This window comes from Chionomys nivalis, chromosome 4 (genome assembly GCF_950005125.1).
Source record: "Chionomys nivalis chromosome 4, mChiNiv1.1, whole genome shotgun sequence".
Classification (NCBI taxonomy): domain Eukaryota; kingdom Metazoa; phylum Chordata; class Mammalia; order Rodentia; family Cricetidae; genus Chionomys; species Chionomys nivalis.
In genome coordinates this window covers 107,109,931-107,130,139 of record NC_080089.1, presented here as the reverse complement: position 1 = coordinate 107,130,139, position 20,209 = coordinate 107,109,931, and the positions used below count along the sequence as shown (strand labels likewise).

General features: G+C 47.0%; 1 protein-coding gene across 1 annotated transcript; it reads left to right on the top strand.

Annotated features, from left to right (window-relative positions):
• The first annotated feature begins 12,376 nt into the window (after nt 1-12,376).
• Nucleotides 12,377-15,713, top strand: Rtp3 (receptor transporter protein 3). Its single transcript, XM_057768423.1, has 2 exons — nt 12,377-12,534; nt 14,675-15,713. Exons 1-2 carry the CDS (start codon nt 12,377-12,379, stop codon nt 15,711-15,713), a joined length of 1,197 nt encoding a protein of 398 aa, XP_057624406.1.
• Nucleotides 15,714-20,209: the final 4,496 nt, after the last annotated feature.

The following is a 20,209-nucleotide window of genomic DNA, read 5'->3' as shown; positions in this document are numbered from 1 at the left end:
CAATGAAGAAAGGAATGATGTTGCAGCAGAAAGACCACCTGTTCTGGTCCATAAATAAACCAAAGACAGTCTATGGGCATGAAGACCTCACAGGAGATGCAGGGAAGGGGAAGGGGCTGCTGTGAGCGGTGATGGGCTGGCAGGTGCTTCTTCTTCTTCTTCTTCTTCTTCTTCTTCTTCTTCTTCTTCTTCTTCTTCTTCTTCTTCTTCTTCTTCTTCTTCTTCTTCTTTTGTTTTTCGAGACAGGGTTTCTCTGTGGTTTTTGGAGCCTGTCCTGGAACTAGCTCTTGTAGACCAGGCTGGTCTCGAACTCACAGTGATCCACCTGCCTCTGCCTCCCAAGTGCTGGGATTAAAGGCATGCGCCACCACCGCCCGGCTTTCTTCTTCTTCTTCTTCTTCTGTGCATTGATTTACCTGCATACATATCTGTATGAAGGTGTTAGATCTCCTGGAACTGGAGTTACAGACAGTCATGAGGTGCTGTTTAGGTGCTGGAAATTGAACCTGGATCCTCTGGAAGAGCAACCAGTGCTCTTAACCACTGAACTATCTCTTCAACACATTCTTTCTTTTTCTTTTGTTTTCTTTTCTTCTTTTTTGGGGGAGGGGGCTTCGAGACAGGGTTTCTCTGTGTAGCCTTGGCTGTCCTGAAACTTGCTCTGAAGACCTGGCTAGCCTTGAATCACAGAGATCCACCTGCCTCTGCCTCCCAAGTGCTATGATTCAAGGTGTGCACTGGTAGATTTTTAATAAGTCATCTGTAATTTAATTTGATGTGACTATTTTACTAGTATTGCTTTATCTGAGTGTGGAGGTGTTTGCTTGGGGCAGCAGAGGATGAGGCAGGAACCACAAATTCTAGGATAGCCTGGGCTACTTTGTGAGATACTGTCTCAAAAAACAACAGCTAGGCACAATGGCATACAACTTTAATCCCAGCACTTGGGAGGCAGAAGCACACAGAAATGTGAGTTCCAGGCTAGTCTGTTTCTACACAGCAAGATCTTATCTCCATAATGAATAAGTAAACTAGCCGGGATGGTGGCACACACCTTTAATCCCAGCATCTAGGAGGCAGAGGCAGGCGGGTCTCTGTGAGTTGGAGGCCAGCCCAGGCTAGTAGTTCCAGGACAGCCAACACTACACAGAGAAACCCTGTCTCAAAATAAATAAATAAATAAATAAATAAATAAATAAATAAATAATCAAATTCTATCGATGTGGGCAGCTCCTGTGGTGTGAAAACGCCCCACTTTGGCTGATTGCAGCTACCGACACAGGTGGCCCCTGAACGAGGAACAGATAAACAACTGTACATCATCATTCCCCACCAGACATCCACAGTTGACTCGGGCAGCCTCAAAACCGCAGGAATGCAAGCAAGAGAAGGTCAGAGGGAAGCAAGCTCTGCAGCCTCTGGCTCGTTTAACACCACCTCCCTGGGAAGGAGGGGCAGGAAAATGATTGACAGGGCTGGGGAGGAGTCAAGCTGTGGGCTGGTAATGTTTTTTTGTTCGGGTCTGTTTTCCTTGTCTTGGGGTATTATTACACGGCTAAGGTTCACTTTGTGCAATTCATTTCTATAGGAATATTAACTGTGTGTGATTTTAAATGTATATTACATATGGATTGGAAATGTGCTTGTAAAAGCCACCAAGGGAAGACACCAAATGACCTCAGCCTTGTGAACTGTCCTCTCCTTGAGCTTCTTGACCTCTGGAACCTACAAGACTTTCTTTGAAATGCCAAGCTTGCCAATGGCTAAAGAGGAAAGGAATGGCAGGAGGGGCCCAGGGCTGGGTAATCCATGCTTGCGGCCAGCCAAGTCACCCTGGGCTAGAAAGCTGAACTGGAGCTGGAAAGAGAGAGAAGGAAGCAAAGAAGGAAGAAGGATGTTTGGGGAGCACCCTCTGTGCCTGAGGGCCCTTCTGAATACTCAGACTATACTCTCCTCTCTCCAAACCCCACCCCGGAAACCGGTATGTCTCTGCACAGTAGGCAGTGCCAGGAAGATCCCAGAATGTCCCACCCTCCTCCCACCCTAGGATCTGGGGGCCCCAGCATACGCCAAAGCAGCTATTGGTCACAATTGATTTCACCTGATGAAACAGGAACATCCAAGGCCTCCCAGGAAGGATTACAGAAAGGAAGGAAAGTAAGTTGAACATTCCTGGTGCCTGCTGAGAACTGAGGCCACCCAGTTGGTCTCCCCGCATACCATCCTCCCCACCATTGCCTTGGGGCACAGAGTTCCACTCTCCCAACACTCTCTGGGGCTGCCAAAGGGTCACAGATGTAGAAGCCTGTCCTCTGAATGAATCCCCTGCCTGGCAATTCCTTCACTCTGGAACCAGCAGTTCAGTAGCATAGCCAGTCCCTGCATTTTGACAGGGGAAATGAGTCTTTTTTTCTTCCCAGAAAGAAGGTTGATTGGATTCTGGAACAATCAGGTCCCAGTCTAGAGTTCAAGCTGGAGTTTTGGGGAATCAGGAACATTAGTAGCCAAGAGCTCAGGAGTACAGCCTGGCTCAAAGGCCCTGGGGCAGTTGACCGGAAATAAGAGCGACTGGTTGGGAGCTGGTGAGCTGGCTCAGTCAGGAAGCAAGCACGCCATGAAAGCATGAGGACCTATGTTGAATCTCTTAGAACTTACATTTAAAAGCCAGGCATGCGGCAAGCAAGAACCAAGGTGGAAGCTCCAAAGGAGCGACCCCCAAGGTTGACGTCTAACTACCTCCACGTGCCTGGGCGCACATACCTGCTGGCTGGACATAGAGCCTTGTCCTCCTCCAGTCTACTACGCTGTGGCTCCAGCCGACTGTGAGCCTGTAGCAGCTGTGAGACACGGCTTACTGGGGACCTCACCATGGCACCTTGCTGGGGACCAAGAATGTGCAGAAGTTCCCAAAGAAAGGGACTGGGGTGGGAGGCTCTCCTGAGGGCTCAGGAGGACCAGTGAAAAGGAGCAAACTCTGTAACACGAGAGCAAAGCCACCATTGTCACAGCCGGTGGTCTCCGGGAGGACACTGTCCTCCCTTAATGGCAGTCCCAGGGGTGGTAAGGTTACTCATCAAGGCTGGGGAGAGAGGGGCAGGCAGAGGGCATGCCATGGCCCGAAGGGAAATGACAGGTCTCCACACAGCTAGAGAGAGTATGTGTGTCAGCCCTAGAAGCCTCAAACCAAACTCTTTCCTTGTCAAGGTTCTCACTCTTCACAGAGCCCATTCACATTGGCTGACTCTGGCCACAGGTGTCCTTAGCCACACCCATAATTCTAGTGGCATTTCAATTGTATTTTAATAAATAAAACTTGCCTGGGAATCGGGGGAGTAAAACAGTCACATATGATCAGCCTTATAGCCAGGTGGTGGTAACACACACCTTTAATCCCGGTAGCCATACTAGTTGCCATAGAAACCAGACAGTGCATGCCTTTAATCCCAGTAGTGTGCGCCTTTAATCCCAGAACTAGAGAGGATTATAAAACGGGAAGAAACAGCTCTCAGACACAATCTCATTCTGAGATTCCTGAAGGCAGGGGTGCCATTTTGGACTGAGGTCGAGGTAATGGCTGTTTCGCTTTTCTGACCTTCAGATTGAACCCCAGTTTCTATCCCTGAGTTTTTATTAATCGTGCCTCGCATAATGTCATGTTGTAGTGCCTGGGGTTCGGGCTTCACTCAGGTAATGCTGACAGCTGGTACACTGACTATAGAGTCCATTTGAGGGTTATAGACATGAAGGCCTAGCCGGGTCCACCACTGCGGCCTGGCCTGGCTGCTGGGGTGATCAGGGCCTGTGCTGTGGCCCACTGTGTGAGGAGCTTCCTAGGCCTACACCACACACTCACTTCTCCCAGAAGGAGAACCAAGGACACAGAGAAGACTTCAGAGTCACCTGACCCCGTGCACTCCCCTGGGAAGAACACAGGAGGAACCTACAAGAACCAGCGTCCCAGAGAACTTGCCTTAGACTCTTCTAAGGCTGGTGGCCATCTTAAGAAGAGAAACCAGAAAAATGAGAAGAGGAATTTGGGACCAGCTTTGGAAGGAAAGGCGTTTCCGGGGTTGGCTTCTCACAGTGAGCTTTTGCACTGGGACCCACTGAAGACTCATCCTGCCAGACCTAGAATCAAGTATCTGAGCTGAAAGATCCTGAGAGGACCTAGTGATGTGGGTTACTCCTAAGCCAACAGCCAACAAGTCTACTTGTCTACTACAAAGTCTACCAGGGGGAGCGAGGGAGTCCAGCTCAGCCCTGTGGGCAGAACTGAGGCGCCCTCTAGAGGTTGGTGCTTGAAACTTCTGGGTCCCTGTTCTTCCCACTGACAGGCAACAGACGTGCATCTGTATGTACCTGTTGACTTCTTCATTATGGCCTGGTCAGGCCCGGCAGAGACTATGTCTTCCAATTTACAAAAACTAATGTTCAGGAAGCCCAATCTTAGCCCTCAGACACCCGGTTCTGTTTTTGCCTTTTTGTTTGTTTGTTTGAGACAAAGTCTCATCGTGTAGCTCTGGTCGGCCTCAAACTCACAGAGATCTTCCTCTTGTGCCTCCTGAGGTGTGGAATTAACAGTGTGCACCACCACGCCCAGCCACAAATATTCATGGTTAAAACAAACGTTTTGTTTTGGCAAGCTTCACAGAAACTTCGCAAAGTTAGTCAGGAGATCCCCATACATCCCTCATTCAGGATCTCCAGGTCTTCCCATCGTTCCCAGGGAGTCCCCCAAACATTCCCTCATCCAGGATGTCCCCGTGTTACCATTGCCCCAAGGTCTATTGATTAAAACAGGCTGGTGTCTGGAGAGGTGGCACAGTGATTAAGAACCCTTGTTCCCGCAGAGGACCCACACGGCCCTCATAGTCATCTGTAACTCCAGTTCTAGGAGACCAGATGCCTGGGAGGCACCAGGCACACGGGTGGTACACAGACATACATGCAACTAAAACATTCATCCACATAAAATAAATAAATCTAATAAAAATAGCAAGCTGACATTGCTCTATAACTACTAACTGAACTTCAGGCTTTCTTTAGAGCCCACCAATTTTTCCATTGAAATCCCTTTTCTGTTCTAGGATGGCATCCAGCAAGTCACACTACATTCCAGTGTTCTCTTGTGTTGTTTATTATGGCTCGTGACCTTGACCATCTCTGGGGATGCTCCAGACCCGTGCCAGGCGTGTCCTCTGTTTATCTGCTGACTAGACAGAGATGGTAGATTTGGGGTAAAATTACCACAGAGTGAAGCCCCTCCCACTTCACATCCTATCAGAGAGTGTGTGCTTCCTGGATAGGAGATGTACCCTTCGCCACTGTAAAATTACTGTTTCCTTTTCTCTGATCTGTATGTTATTTTTTGTTTGTTTGTTTGTTTGTTTTGAGACAGGATCTCTCTGCACAGCCCTGGCTATCCTGGAAGTCACTATGAAGTGAGTCTAGCCCACACAGAAAGAGAGGTAGGAGCTAAACCAAGCTTTACCTCCTAGAAGGGCTATCAGATATGCTATTTGAAATGCTATTTGTTTCTCTGTTGTGTGTGTGGTATATATTCTTGCTAATGGGTGTGCATGCGTGTGTGCAGATATGTGCACATGGATGTGGAGGCCGGAAGTTGACTCCCTTTATCTCTGTCTTCCTTGATCTCTTTCCATCTTATTTTTTGAAACAGGGTCACTTGCTGAACCCGGAGCTCATCCATTTGACTAAACTGACTGGCCAATGAGTTTCAGGGATCTGCCTATCTGGGTTTCCCCAGACCTGCGGTTACAGATGAGCTCCGCTACACTTGGCTTTTTTATTTTGTTTTATCTTATTTACTCATTTATCTTTATGTGTTTCACCTGAATGCGGGTCTGTGCACCCAGTGCCTAGTGCCTGGTGCCCAGAGAAGCCAGAAGAGGGTGTCAGATCCTCTGGGACTAGAGTTACAAACAGCTGTAAACTGCCACATAGGTGCTGGGAACTGAACCCCAGTTTCTCTGGGAGTGCAGCCTCTAGTCTCTGAGTGATCTCTCCAGTCCCCCAATTCTGGGGAGCTGAGCCCAAGTCTTTATGTTTGAGCAGCCACTTCCCAACTCCAGTTCTCTATTCCTTATTCATTCTTTTGTATCTGTATGGGTTGATGTATTTATTATACTCTAGATCATAATCCAATAACTACAACAAAACACTATAACCAAAAGGCGAGTTGGGAGTATCTTAGGGTGTCTACTGCTATGAAAAGACATCATGACCACAGCAACTCTTATAAAGGAGAACATTTAACTGAAGTGGCGGTTTAGAGTTTCAGAACTTTAGTCCATTATCATCATGGCGGGGAGCATGGTGGCATGCAGGCAGACATGGTGCTGGAGAATTTGACATCTTAATCCAAAGGTAAACTGAGACACTGGGTGTGACTTGAGCATTTTTGAGACCTCAAAGCCTGATCCCACAGTGACACACTTCCTCCAACAAGGCCACACCTCCTAAGAGTGCCACTCCCCTTGAGGGCCTTTTTCTTTCAAGCCACAGGGAGGAAAGGATTTATTTAGCTTACATTTTCACATCACTGTTCATCATTAAAGGAAGTCAGGACAGAAACTCAAGCAGGGCAGGAACTTGCAGGCCGGAGCTGATGCAGAGGCCACAGAGGAGTGCTGCTTACTGGCTTACTCAACCTGCTTTCTTCTAGAACCCAGGACACCTACCCAGGAATGGCACCACCCACAATAGGCTGGGCTCCCCCCATTGGTCACTAATTAAGAAAATGCCCTCCAGCTGGATCTTATGGAGGCATTTTCTCATTGAGGTTTCCTCCTTTTGAATAACTCTAGCTTGTGCCAAGCTGACTTAGACCAGGCAGCACAAACACCGTGCGGCTATTTCATGGCCCAGATCATGCCAGTGTCACTCAGCGCAGCCCCGTCAAGTCGGCCTTGGTCCCTCTGTGCTCGTACACTTTTGTTTCTCGAGCTCTTTTCTTTCCAGCTTGTTGTTGAAGGCAGGGTTTCATTATGTAGCCCAGGCTGGCCTCAAATTTGCAGCCAACTTCTTGTCTCTGCTTCCTGGGAGCTGGGATTAAATATGTACACTCTACACCCAGATCTTCTTTTCTTCCAGAAATTTCCCAGTACCCCAGGCTCCCCCCCCCCCCCGCAACCCTGGAATCAACAATTTTTCCAAGGTATCTTGACTCCTTTTTTAAGAAAATGGTTTATAGAAACAAAGAGGCAACACTGTGTGTTTGTTGCTCCTGGGGCGTTGTTATTTCTAGGACCTATCAGCAAACTATGTGTGTGCGTGTATGTATGTATATATACATATACACACATATACATATGTATATATGTACTAAATTATAGATATAAAATAGCAGTGAGTCAACTCAATAAAGGCACTTGCCACCAGATGACCTGAGTTACATTCCCAGGTCTCGGGTTGAAGGAAAGAACCAACTCCTGAGGATTGTCCCCTGAGTCATCACACACACAATAATAATAAATAAATAAAATAATCATTTTAATCATAGATAAGTAGGGACTGGAGACATGACTCAGCAGTTAAGAGCATCAGTTGCTCTTCCAGGGGACCTGAGTTCAATTCCCAATACCCACATGGTAGCTCACAACCATCTATAATGAGATCTGGCACCCTCTTCTGGTGTGCAGGCAGGCATGCAGGCAGAGCACTGTATACATAATAAATAAATAAATAAATCTTTTAAAAAATTGTAAATATGTGTATTCAGCCTGTGTATTGTATACCACTGTTTTGACCAATGGTAAGCCACAAGTAGCACAGTGTTCTCATGAGCTTATAATGGGCTGGAAATTTCTTTTTGCCTAGTGATGCTGCAGCTGTCATGAAGCTGTCATTACCAGTTGTCATATATATTTGATTTTCCAAGAAGGGGTTTCTCTGTGTAGCCTTGGCTATCCTAGAAACAGGGTTTCTTTGTGCAGCCTTGACTGTCCTAGAACTCGCTCCATAGACCGTTTGTTTTGTTTTGTGTTGTGTCTCACCAACACTGCCCAGGGCCATCTGTGTGCCGGTGAATTTGGAGCTTTCTGCTGGAGTCTCACGGGCCCAGCAGAGGATATACAACTAAAGTCAGTGAGGAATGACGCCCCCACCTGTGAAAATGTCATAATGAAATACATTATCGTGTATAATTAACATATGCTAATAAAGTCATTTTTAAGTATTTATTTCTATTTTATGTGTATGAGTATTTGCCTCAATGTATATCTGTGCACCGCATGGCATTTCTGGTGTCCTTAGAGGTCAGATCTCCTGGAACTGAAGTGGTTGCGAGCCTACAGCAAACAGCTTGTTAAGCTTTCTCAGTAGAGGGCGCTTAAGAAACACTGTGGTGGGAACGAGCGGTTGGTTCTGCTTGAGGCTCATCTCCGGCTGACAGACGTGATAGGGAATGGCAGCAAAATCAGTTCTACAGTACAGTCTTCATCCTCCAGCCAGGGGCCAGCTGGCTCTGAGCTCCCAGCAGTCCCCACACATCATCCACAGACTCGCCGCGTTCCTCCTGAAGTGCTGCCCAAGGCAAAGGTTAACTTAGAACAAACACATCTTTGGCAGGTGTCCATGCTGAGCCATCTGTGATGTGTGTGCAGCCTCCTTTACAATGTAAAATACAAATGTGCTCTTATAAAATAGAATGTAAGCGCCCGTATCTGTTGCTCCTGTCATCTGTCACAGCTAGACCACAGACTGGATGATTTATGACAATAAAAATTTATTCTCATGGTTCTGGAAGTCAGAAGTCCAAAATCAAGCTGTCTTCAGTCCTTCCACCCCTCCAGAGGCCCTAGGGAGAAATTTTCTTGCCTCCTCAGGGTCCAGGCATCCCTTTGCTCCTGATGACCTAACTCTAGTCTGCTTCTGTCTCTAAATGGCCTTTTCCTATGATTCTGTGTCACCCCCTCCGCTCCCCATTGTGAAGATACCTGCTGTCGCACTTTTGACCTAATGTAAGTCAGAATCATCTCATAATACAATTTTGGTTAAGGGGTTTCAACCCAGCTTCGACTAGTGGAGGGTCTGGTCAGTTTTCCTTCTTCAGCAGCTGATCATCTCTATACTCCAACTGTTCCTCGTCCATCATATTGTGAACCACTGTGTATCTGCCCCCACGGCCTCAAGCCCCAGTACAAGTCAGTTAAGGGCAAATGAGGTATACCTTGATTCTCCAGAACCCTCGAGCCTACCCATGGGAAGCCTAGGCAGATTAGTGCCATAGAAACCCTGCTTTTCAAGTGTAACACCGTTGCCATTCATCAGAGTGACTGCCACTCTCTCATACAAGGGATACTAGGAGAGGGTCCTTAGACCCTTGACTGAGATTCCAGACTCTCCCTTCTATATCTCCTCTCAGTCATACATAATTCCACCCCAACTACACATTATCTCAGGAGGGGTCATGGTATATAGGAGATGGAAAGTTAACCAAAGGGGGAGCGCTAGCTATACAGCTATGGGGAACTTGTCACCCGTGCTGTGGTCAGACTTTTCAGTGGCTGTAGTGATATGTTGTTTGTGTTTTAACAAATAAAGCTTGCCTGAAGATCAGAGTGCAGAACTAAGCCACTAGAGGCCAGGGAGTGGTGGCACACAGCTTTAATCCCAGGACTCAGGAAACAGAAGCAGAAGGATCTCTGTTAGTTTAAGGCCACCCTGGGCTACATGAGATTGAATCTGTCTAAAAGAGAAACAGTTCACACAAAGGTGATCCCAGCATTTGGGATCCCATACCTTTAATTCCAGCTCTAGGAAGGTGGAGACAGGAGTGATATGGCGGGGCAGACAGAGGAATATAAGGTAAGAGGAGATAGGGGCAATCCCTCACCCATGTCCCTAAGTAATCCCAATAAACTCATTGGTTCACCAAGATAGACTCGGGTGACAGAGTTGCTTTGGTCTGTGGTTGTTGCCCCTGGAACTCATTACCCCAGGAGAGGCTGATGCAAGCCTAGGTGCCCTCAGGCCACTGCCACACATACATGTAGCTCTTCCTTGTTCCTGGACACCCTGTGTGGGCTCACCTGGCATCCTTCTCTTGATCAGGTTGTAAGTGACAAGCAGCTAGGCCTGTTGCCTGTCTCTGTTGCTGTGCTGTGTCCTGGTGGCCACAGAAACCATCAGTCTTACCTCAGGTCCTCTAGTACATCTGTACACACCCGTGATTTCCACACCGATTCACAAGTAGACGCCTCGTTCAGGCTGTCACAAATACAACCCACTTGGAGAAGGTCCACACCAGTTCCTAACCACAGGCTGGCGAGAGAGGGGCTCTTTGGACTTCGGTCTTGGGGGACATAACTAGAAGACAGCAGAGGGTCTGGGAACTCTGCTGGCTAACTGAACGAGGCATTAGTAACTTTCTGAACAAAAACCGGAGCAAGGCAGAGACTTGCTCCCCCAACTCAACTCCCCTATAGAATGCAAGAGAGGAGGCTAGCAAGGCGGGCAAAGGAGAGAACAGTGGATTCTCACTGCTCATGGTGGTCCTAAGCGTTGCCTTGAATACAAAGCCACTGTTCCTAAAGGGACTACCATTTGGTTCTTGTACCCCTTGCTCATGTTTCAGTCACATAATCAACAGGAGCCCTCGTGTTGACTCTGTCTAAAACTGTCCTATTATGTATGCAGTTATTGACTTCTTAATATTGAGCCCATGGCCAACCACACTGCGTAACTGGGACCCGAACAAAGTTCCCTAACACTTGTACATTCTATGTTAGAAACACCGTGGCCTTCTTTCTCTCAGGAACATGTCAGCATCTGCCCTGGGGTCTGTTTTACATGGTGAAATCCCTATGAAAATACCCCAAAGTGTGAAGAACATGGCACTGTTGACCACAAACATAGAACTTCTATTTATTGGGAGCTGGACTAAGCAAGCAGACAACAGGTAGACACAATCTAGTGTAAGAGGTTAAAAGGGGGAGGGACAAAAAAAAAGAAAGAAAGAAACTGGACCACTTCCCCAAATGTAGTTAATTTATAACTGAGCAAATAGCGTTGAGAAACTAAATGAGGGCAGGAAGGAAAGGGTCCATCGTGATCTGAGTCTGGCCATGTTGTGATTTGGGGCAGAGACAGCAGAGAAAAACCGGGAAAGCTTGGTTTCCAAACGTCACAGGAAGCCCCTCCCCTTGTTTCCTTCCTTTCCTCTAGGCTGAGGAGCCTCCAGCTTGGGAAGCCAGCAGGGCAATACATCTATGTTCAACTGGGTGGTAGGAAGACCCACCCTATCTTTGGATGAAGTCCTCTGAAGTGGACACTCAGAACCGTGTCTGCCGTTCCTACGGTGTTGCCTGCTCCAGCACTGGCCACCTCTGTCTGCCTCTCCTTCCCCTTCCTCAGTGTATGGTGACAAGGAAGCTTCTCCTGGAGGAAGGCAATGGATCCCTGCTGGTCTCGGGCCGGCAGCCTGCCACCCACCCAGAGACTAATCTGGGCACACACTGACTGAACAACCAACTTTGATTTCCGGTAAGTGGAGAATAGGGGCTGAGACCTCTGTTCAGGCTGTGGTTGGTGGGCGGGGCCAGCAGGCCACCATCCTCCTGAGGAACTAGGTACAAATGAAGACTTCCCACAGTATGGAAATCCCAGGGATGCCCCTTTTGCCCCAAGCAGGAATCCAGCAGCCCAGTGGGTGAGGAGTTTAAATGTTAGACCCGGAAAAGGCAAGAGTGACCTCCACCATTCCAGGGGCTCTGTGTCAGAGGCAGCTCATTCCTGATTTGGACTCCAAATATTGATACATGAAAACCAAAGCTCCCTACGTTGTGTGATTTCTTGTGTTGTCCACAGCTGTCCTCTGAACTTGGGAACAGACTCAACTGACCTTTGTCCCTGGGACAAAGGATCTGAACCACAGTCCCAATTCAAATCTTCAAAGGGATTGCCAGTCTGAACCCTCACTCTCTGAAGTGGACAGCCTTACATCCCGCCACGGGTCTGTCTGGGCCCAGGAGACTCTGCCCCACCCAAAGGACCCTGGGATACCCAGGAGACACTACCCAAGCCCAGGAGACCCTGCCCCCACACAGGAGCCCCTACCCCAACCCAGGAGACCCTGCCCCAGTTCAGGAGACCCTACCCAGGCCCAGGAAACCCTGCCCCATCTGGGAGACCCTACCCCAACCCAGGACACCCTGCCCCAGTTCAGGAAATCCTACCCAGGAGCCCCTGCCCCCATCCAGGAGGCCCTGCCCCCATATAGGAGCCCCTACCCCAACCCAGGAGCCCCTACCCCAACCCAGGAGACCCTGCCCCATTTAGGAGGCCCTACCCCCACTCAGGAGCCCCTGTCCCCACTCAGGAGCCCCTGCCCCAGCGTAGCCACCACACTACAGCCATGATGGAAGAAGACACAGAAGTATGGCAACAAGTATTCCAGGAGCTGATTCAAGAGGTGAAACCATGGCACAAATGGACCCTCACACCAGACAAGGACCTTCTTCCTGATGTTCTGAATCCTGGATGGACACAATACCAGCAAAAGACCTTTGCCAGGTGAGCGGGGCAAGATGGTCTGCACAATTTTCCTTTGTTTCTTACTCATCACTATTCTCCTCCATGCAGGCTTGCACGCTGAAGAACACAGGAAGGAATTCCAGCTTTATTAGACACTGGGGATCCCGCCCCATTACTAGGAACTTAAGACAGTGGCAGACCTAGATACTAAGAATTCTGGCTGGGAAGTGGGACAGTCGGGAAGGGGAGGGAAGGAGGCTTGTTTACTCCACCCTGCCTTGAAAGATTGATTCCCTCTTCCCGGAGTTCCTGAGAAGAGACAGGTTTATCCTGGGGAGACTCTTCAGGACAGATCACAGGTACATGGCCCAAAGTGGCTCACGGCAATCATGTCACTCTCTACTACGAGCCAAGATATTCTTTCTCAAATAGGACTTTCCTGGGCCACCCAACAGTGTGTTTGTTTGTTTGTTTGTTTGTGTTTGTTTATTGAGACAGAGTTTCTGTGTAGCTTTGGAGCCTGTCCTGGAACTAGCTCTTGTAGACAAGGCTGGCATCAAACTCACAGAGATCCGCCTGTCTCTGCCCCCCGAGTGTTGGGATTAAAGGCGTGCGCCACCACCGCCCAGCACCACCCAACATTTTACCCTTTCTTTTCCATAGAAAGTAGATGCCCCAAAGCCTAGGGGTGGAGGTAAGAGGGCAGAGAGGGTAGAGTCCTGAGATCTGTCATGTTTGCTGCCCACTGTGAGGAGACTGGCCCTTTCCTAGGCAGAAGCTGACTGGGAAAGCTCCAGAGCAAAGTCTTAGTCTGTTTATTTGAGAACCTGGGACTCTGGCCTGGCACACAGTGGAATAAGAGCGTTGAGACCAGGCCAGTGTGGGTGGCGGACAGCTCAGGACAGCTCAGGCAGGCCCTTGTGCAGAACTGAGGGAAGGTTCCTGGCCAGTAAACTTCGTGGGACTGGGAGCTAGCTAGCTTCTCAGCATCTCCTCCTCTCAGTTCATTTCCACATTTGTCCTAAGAAAGCAGGCTAAGATCAAAGCATGGAAATTGTAGATCAGTGATACATTGATTTAGCATGCACAAAGTACTAGGAGGAGCTTCCTTGTTCTGCCCAGCCTCCTCCAACGCCCCACCTCAGACTGCAGATTCTCCTGCCTCAAGCAAAGTTAGGATCAACAGCTATAGAAAATAAATAAAAAAATAAAAAACAAATCCCAGCATTTAACTGAATGCACAGCTCCCAAGGCTACCTAGGCAGAGAGGGCTGGGGCCTTGAGAGAGATCTGACTGCTGCTCAAATCCCATCAACAGGTTCCATGGTCCCAAGCTAACTGAATCAAGAGGGCATTTATGGGTTATTTGATGATCAATAAACGTCTCCCCCACACTGCAGTCTTCTGGCTTTGCACAACCCCTGTTCTAGGAAGCATAGGCTTCCCCCTTTCTTCCTTCACTGTTCCTAGCAGGAGTTTGTGCAAACGTCTTAGAGAAAATGCTCTCTCTGCTGAGAAGGTGTGTCATTCTGTGTCCTGTTGGAGGCAAGCCCTGAGAAACAACGCAACATTCTCTGGTGTATATAAGAAAAATTAGGAGTTGGGGGTGACCACACACACACACAAAAAAAAAGAGAACTGGAAGGTGATCTGTGGGGATTTACAAATCATGAGGCTTGAGGAACAAAAGCAGGCAGGATGTCTCTGAGGCAGGAGGCTGCAGCTCTCTCCGAGCTGCTGGTGACTTACCTAACGCCCACTTATATCCACTTGTTCATTTCAGCATGGGGTCTTTGGAAGGCTGTGGCATGTATGGCCTTGAACACATTTACATCCATGTTTGAAGAAAAACTGGCTTAGGGTTCAGATACCAGAGCTCCAGTTCCGGCTCATGAACCCCAGGTCCTGGGGTGTGATGAGGTCCCATTGTGTGCCTTGCCTCTGAAATGTACAATGCACACACTGGACCTAGAAAATGCCTGGGGTCCCTTCGGAGTCAGAAGGCTGGTGACTTGCTGTTTGCACAGCAAGCATCTAACAACGGCCACGGAGAATATTGGTGACACGGTGGAGATGAGGAAGAGGGGCTCGTTCATTTCTCTCACTGCTAGTGAGAGGCTCCTTCTCCCTCCGGTACCTGCCCACAGCTTGGCTGAAGCTCTCGCCCGGTTCTCCACAGGTTCCTCTGCCCCAGCTGCTCTCGCAGTTGGGCCTCTGGCTGCGTCCTGGTGGTCTTCCACATGCGCTGGTATAAGAAGAATGGCAAGGGGCGTGTGAAGATGAGGGTCTTTGCTCAGAGATGTAACAAGTGCCCTGAGCCTCCATTTGCAGCTCCAGAGTTCACCTGGGACAACATCTCAAGGATCTTGAGCAACCTGGTCTTCAGAATTCTGAGGAAGTGCTATGGAGAAGAGTTTAAGGAAGTGGCTGAGATTCCTTTGCTGGGAGACAAGGGTCTCGAAGGCCCACATGACAGCAACAACTGTGAGGCCTGTCTGCAGGGCTTTTGTGTTCAGAGTAGCTCAGGCTTAGCCTCAAAACCACCAGCACGCCCATTGTCTCCCACCTCCCCTAAGTCAACTATCTCCTGCTCGCAGCCTTCCTCTAAAGTGGGAAAGCCCCAAGCATCAAAAGTGGACACCAAAGCCAGTAACCCTACCAAAGCTGACCCTAAGGTGAGCCACACCTCAAACCCATCAACTGTCCCAATCTTGACAACCCAACAGTTGGCACCTGTAAGCTCACCTGTCCCTAGATGTGTCATTCAAATGCCTTCTCCCGTCAAGAGCAGCGGAACAGCAGGTATGGGAAACAAGAACTCCAGATCCAAGATCCCAGAGGCACTGCCCCCGTCCTCCGCATTTGTCCCAACCATTTCTTCCTCATTTTTTGTGTCCTCTCCCTCCTCCTATGTCCCACCCACTCCCGCGTATGTTGTGCCCAATTCTGAGAGACCACGAGCAAACATCACTGGCCAGGTAGAGAGAAGCAGCCATATCCACCCAGCAGGTGAAACCTGGTGCTGCAAAGCTTGCTGCGGGGCCTGCCACGAGTGCTGCAGCAGGAGCTGCGAGGGCTGCTGCGGATGCTTCTGTGAGTGCTGCGAGGGCTTCTGCAAGGGCTTTTGTGTTTGCATGGAACGTAAACCGTTTCGACTGCTGGTCTTTCTAATTTTTGCAGCTGTCGTTGTGACACTTTTCATAAAATATGGCTTCTGAGCCTTGAAGAAAGAATGCTGAGCAGCAAAAAAAAAAAAAGTTACAACATCCCCAAAAGTCAGATATTGTGTAACCCTTTATATGAAACATCAGTAAAATCAGGAGAACCCAGAGGTGGCTACCAGGGCTGGAGAAAAGGAAAAAAAATGCAAAGCCCTTGTTCAACCAATGTGGATTTCATGAGGGAAGAAGGGGTGATGAAATGCTTGGGAACTGGATGGAGAAGGTAACACTCTCTCAATACTGGAAGTGCACTAAAAGCCACTAAAGTTCTCATCTTAAGATGGTTAATTTTCTTTAATTTTTTTCCCATGTGGGTGTGTTAGGGTAGGTTTGAGAACTCATTTTGTAGTTGAAGTTGGTCTGGAATTCACTAGATAATCTAGGCTAGCCACATGTTCACACCAATCCTCTTGCTTCAGCATCTCAAGTGCATGAATCTCAGATATGAGCCACGATGCTCAGCAGAGAATTAATACTCTTATGACTCCCACTTGATAGTACACACACACATACACACACACATACATATGTATGGTTTCGACCTATTGTGAAGGAATGGAGTTGGAAGTGTTGAGGACTCAGAACCATTTGGTTGTGAGCTCCTCAGCAAGTTTTGCTCAGACCCTCTGCTGCCGGTCCGGGAGGGTGTGAGATGGAAGTAGTAAATCGAGTGCCTGCCTTCTCCAACAGTGGTCTCCATGCAGCTACTCTGTGATAGGGAAAAGCCATTGGGGAGAGAGATGCCTTTACAAGTCCAATTAGGGACTTAGATGTGATGTGGGAAGCCCTTCTGTATATATGTTGCTTTTATTGGTTAATGAATAAAAATGCTTCTTGGGCCTATGACAGGGCAGAATAGAGTTAGGCAGGAAAACTAAACTGAATGCTGGGAGAAAGTAGGCAGAGTCAGAGAGACACCATGTAGTTGCCGAAGGAAACAGATACCTGAGAACCTTACCAGTAAACTATGAGCCTTGTGGTGATACATAGATTAATATAAATGGGTTAATTCAAAATGTAAGAGTTAGCTAGAAATATGCACGAGCTAATTGGCCAATCAGTGTTTTAATTAATACAGTTTCTGTGTGATTATTTCGAGTCTGGGTGGTCAGGAACAAACAAGCAGTCTCTACCTACAGAGACATCTCAGCAGACAATGCTACTCGAGTACAAGGACCTGAGTTCAGATCTTCAGCACCTGTGAAAAGCAAGGTGTGGAGTCACATAGTCCCTCCAGTGCTGGAGACCTGAGACAGACAGCTTCCAGGGAGTTACTGACCAGCCACTGTAGTGAAAACAGCAATTTACAGGCTCAGTGAGAGACACTGCCTCAATAGTAACAATAATAACAACACAGGGGCAAAGAGACACCCCTCGTCAACCTCTAGGCTCCACACAAACCCGCACACACACATACACAGAGAGAGAGATGAAGTTTTTTCACAAAAAATCTGGTTTTATTTAAACAAATCTTACATAAATTATGAACAGTCTATTTGTGTAAAATTCTACACTTCTGCCTTTTCACATATAATTTTCACATCTTGATATATGTACTTGAGTAAGAAATAAATTCTGAAGCCATCCAAGTAGGACTACTCATCAATTTGAAAGCCATGAAGTCTAAAGAGAGCCCTCATCTTCTGCCTCTTTGTCTTTTAACCTACTTCTCACTGCTGCATTTTGTTGCAGTGATGCTCTCCTGAGACATGCCCCTGGCCTGGAGGAGGCCACCTGTCTCACATCTATTAAGGGTTAAAATGTTTGGACTTAAATCAAATACTGGCACAGGCAAAATACCAAGGTGCCAATTTGATGGGGGAGAGTCTTCTGTTTTGTGTTAATTTCATTGGTTAAATAAAGAAACTGCCTTGGCCCTTTAATAGGACAGAAAATTAGGTAAGCGGAGTAGACAGAACAGAATGCTGGGAGAAAGAAGCCGAATCAGGCAGTCGCCATGATTCTCCCACTTCAGACAGATGCAGGTTAAGATCTTTCCTGGTAAGCCAGCTCGTGGTGCTACACAGAATATTAGAAGTGGGTTAGATCAATATGTAAGAGCTAGCCAATAAGAGGCTGGAACTAATGGGCCAGGCAGTGTTTAAAGGAATACAGTTTGTGTGTTGTTATTTCGGGGCATAAGCTAGCCAGGCGGCTGGGAGCTGGGGCGGCACGAACGTGGCCCGAAGCTCCTACAACAGAGTGGCACTCCAACGTGATGGACTAAATCCACTTAAAAACCTGAGAGGGCTTTAAAAAAAAAGGGGGGAGCGAGAGTTTAACACAGCTTTTGGCTGTTTGGGGGTGGCTTGCTGCAAAGAAATTTTCCTGACTCAGCATCAGGGAAAAAAAAAACTGGCTGTTTTAAAATGCCAGCTTTCTGGGCTATGCTGCCACCAATATCTCTGTGCTGGCTCCTGTGGGAGACAGAGCTTTTAAATGGAGCATTTGGAGTAAAGTGCTACGGCAATGTGGACTGCTGTGTGCCTGGAACTGTGTGTGGCTCAGGGGCACCAAATGGCTCTGAGGCAGGAGTGGCTCAGCTCCACCATGCTGAACTGTGCTGGTCTCAGGCAGGAACTACCGTAATTACCATAATAACAGCGCAGTAAGGTTTAGACTGGGCAGGACACAGGAGGTACCATATTACTTTTACATGGTGCAACTTAAGTTTTTAAGAAGTGCTTAACATTTTAAGAAATGCTCCTGGATAGTAAAAAAATTACAGATTCACAATAGAACTGATTTCAGACATAGAAGACCTATAAATGGGTCACAGTGTTAGATGAATGTACGTAGGCTTGAGAGAGAGAAGAAAAAGAATATAGAGAATAAAGTTAATGGTTTAAAAAAAAAGGGTAAAGTCTTTAAAGAGACAGAGTACAGATAGTTATAGATTAAAAGAAATAAAGGAAAATAAGCCACGTAAAAATGGAAAATTCATAGAGAGTCTGGATTATGTACATTGTGTTTTCTTTAAAATTTTTGACTGTGAAGGAGCTAAGTACAGAGAGACATTTCATTATATGGGCTGCCAAGTGGAACCAGAACGGATATCATGAAGGTATGATTCAGAATTTGGGGCTAGGAATATGATGCTTTGGAGAGGGTCTTCTTTTGTTTTCACAGAGGATGAGACCCTATGGATTACTTCTATCCCAATATGGTATGATAGACCACGCCCTCCTGAAAGGTTGCTGTGAACACCCTCAAAAAATTACTTCACTCAACTGCCGACTGAGATGAACCTGGCACACAGGTTACCCCATGAAAGATATGATTAACACCGCCCCCATATAGCAGGAAGCAGTTTGGAGAGAAAAAACTGCGCCCATGTTCCCAAATATTGTTTATAAATGTTCTTTTACATTTAAAGGGGGATATGATATAGGTATGAATAATTTGCATTGGTATGGATTTTAAGGTCAATTTTGTTATATGTACATGTATTTCTGATATTGATTAAGGTATTGTAATTGTGTAGTTCATTTAAAAATGTAATGTATAATTAAGAAATATAGGTTAATAGATAATCATATATAATAGTCAAATTTGTAGTCATGTTAGTTAGGTTTTCTAGATATATAGAGATATATTTCAGTTAGATAGGCATTCTTCATATCTTTCAAAGACTGCAGAATATGGCATTTAAAATATTTTAATAACTTAGCGCTTTTCATGACAATGAGACACGTCTGCTCCTGGCAGCACCAATCTACTTCAAGAGGAAGATGGGCATCGAAGAGGCTCCTTATGGAGTTTGATAGTCATTTGGGCAAGAAACTGCTCTTGCCTGGACTGTTGCATAAACTGGACACAGAGAACCCACAGAGAGAGGACTGCTGAACTTGCCTAAAGGAGAGATGGTCTTTCGGGGTTCCTGACTCATGAAAGAGTGTGCGAGACATTCTGCAGGACACAGCAGAAAGTGACTGAACTGTCTTTGGAATTTCCTGCTTGATGAAAATGTCTGCTGGATACTATGGGCCTGTAGGCTGAAGATGGATGCCCCAACGGTACAAAAGAACTTTGGGTGACTGTTCAGGCAGCGAGATGTCTCTGTCATTTCTAGAGTTTAGAAGTTGCTTATTTCTTGTTTGCTTAGGTAATATTATATCCTTCTGGAGTCTTTGATGGAGTTGAAGAATGGTTAGTTATAGTTTTCTTTAGTTATGATAAAAGACAAAATAGATATAAATATTGTAACTGTAATTCTTGCTTGATAACTGTTTTGTTATATGTAATCTTACTATGTTAAAGTGAAAGCCTTTCTTTTTTGTTTCAACAGAAAAAGGGGAAATGATGGGGGAGAGTCTTTTGTTTTGTGTTAATTTCATTGGTTAAATAAAGAAACTGCCTTGGCCCTTTAATAGGACAGAAAATTAGGTAGGCGGAGTAGACAGAACAGAATGCTAGGAGAAAAAAGCCAAGTCAGGCAGTCGCCATGGTTCTCCCACTCCAGACAGATGCAGGTTAAGATCTTTCCTGGTAAG

Bases quoted from the DNA above. Each gene is read 5' to 3' on its own strand.
- Rtp3 (XM_057768423.1), top strand. From the start codon at position 12,377: ATGATGGAAGAAGACACAGAAGTATGGCAACAAGTATTCCAGGAGCTG. The intron at 12,535-14,674 runs GTGAGCGGGGCA...GGTTCTCCACAG, and splicing joins CAGCAAAAGACCTTTGCCAG to GTTCCTCTGCCCCAGCTGCT.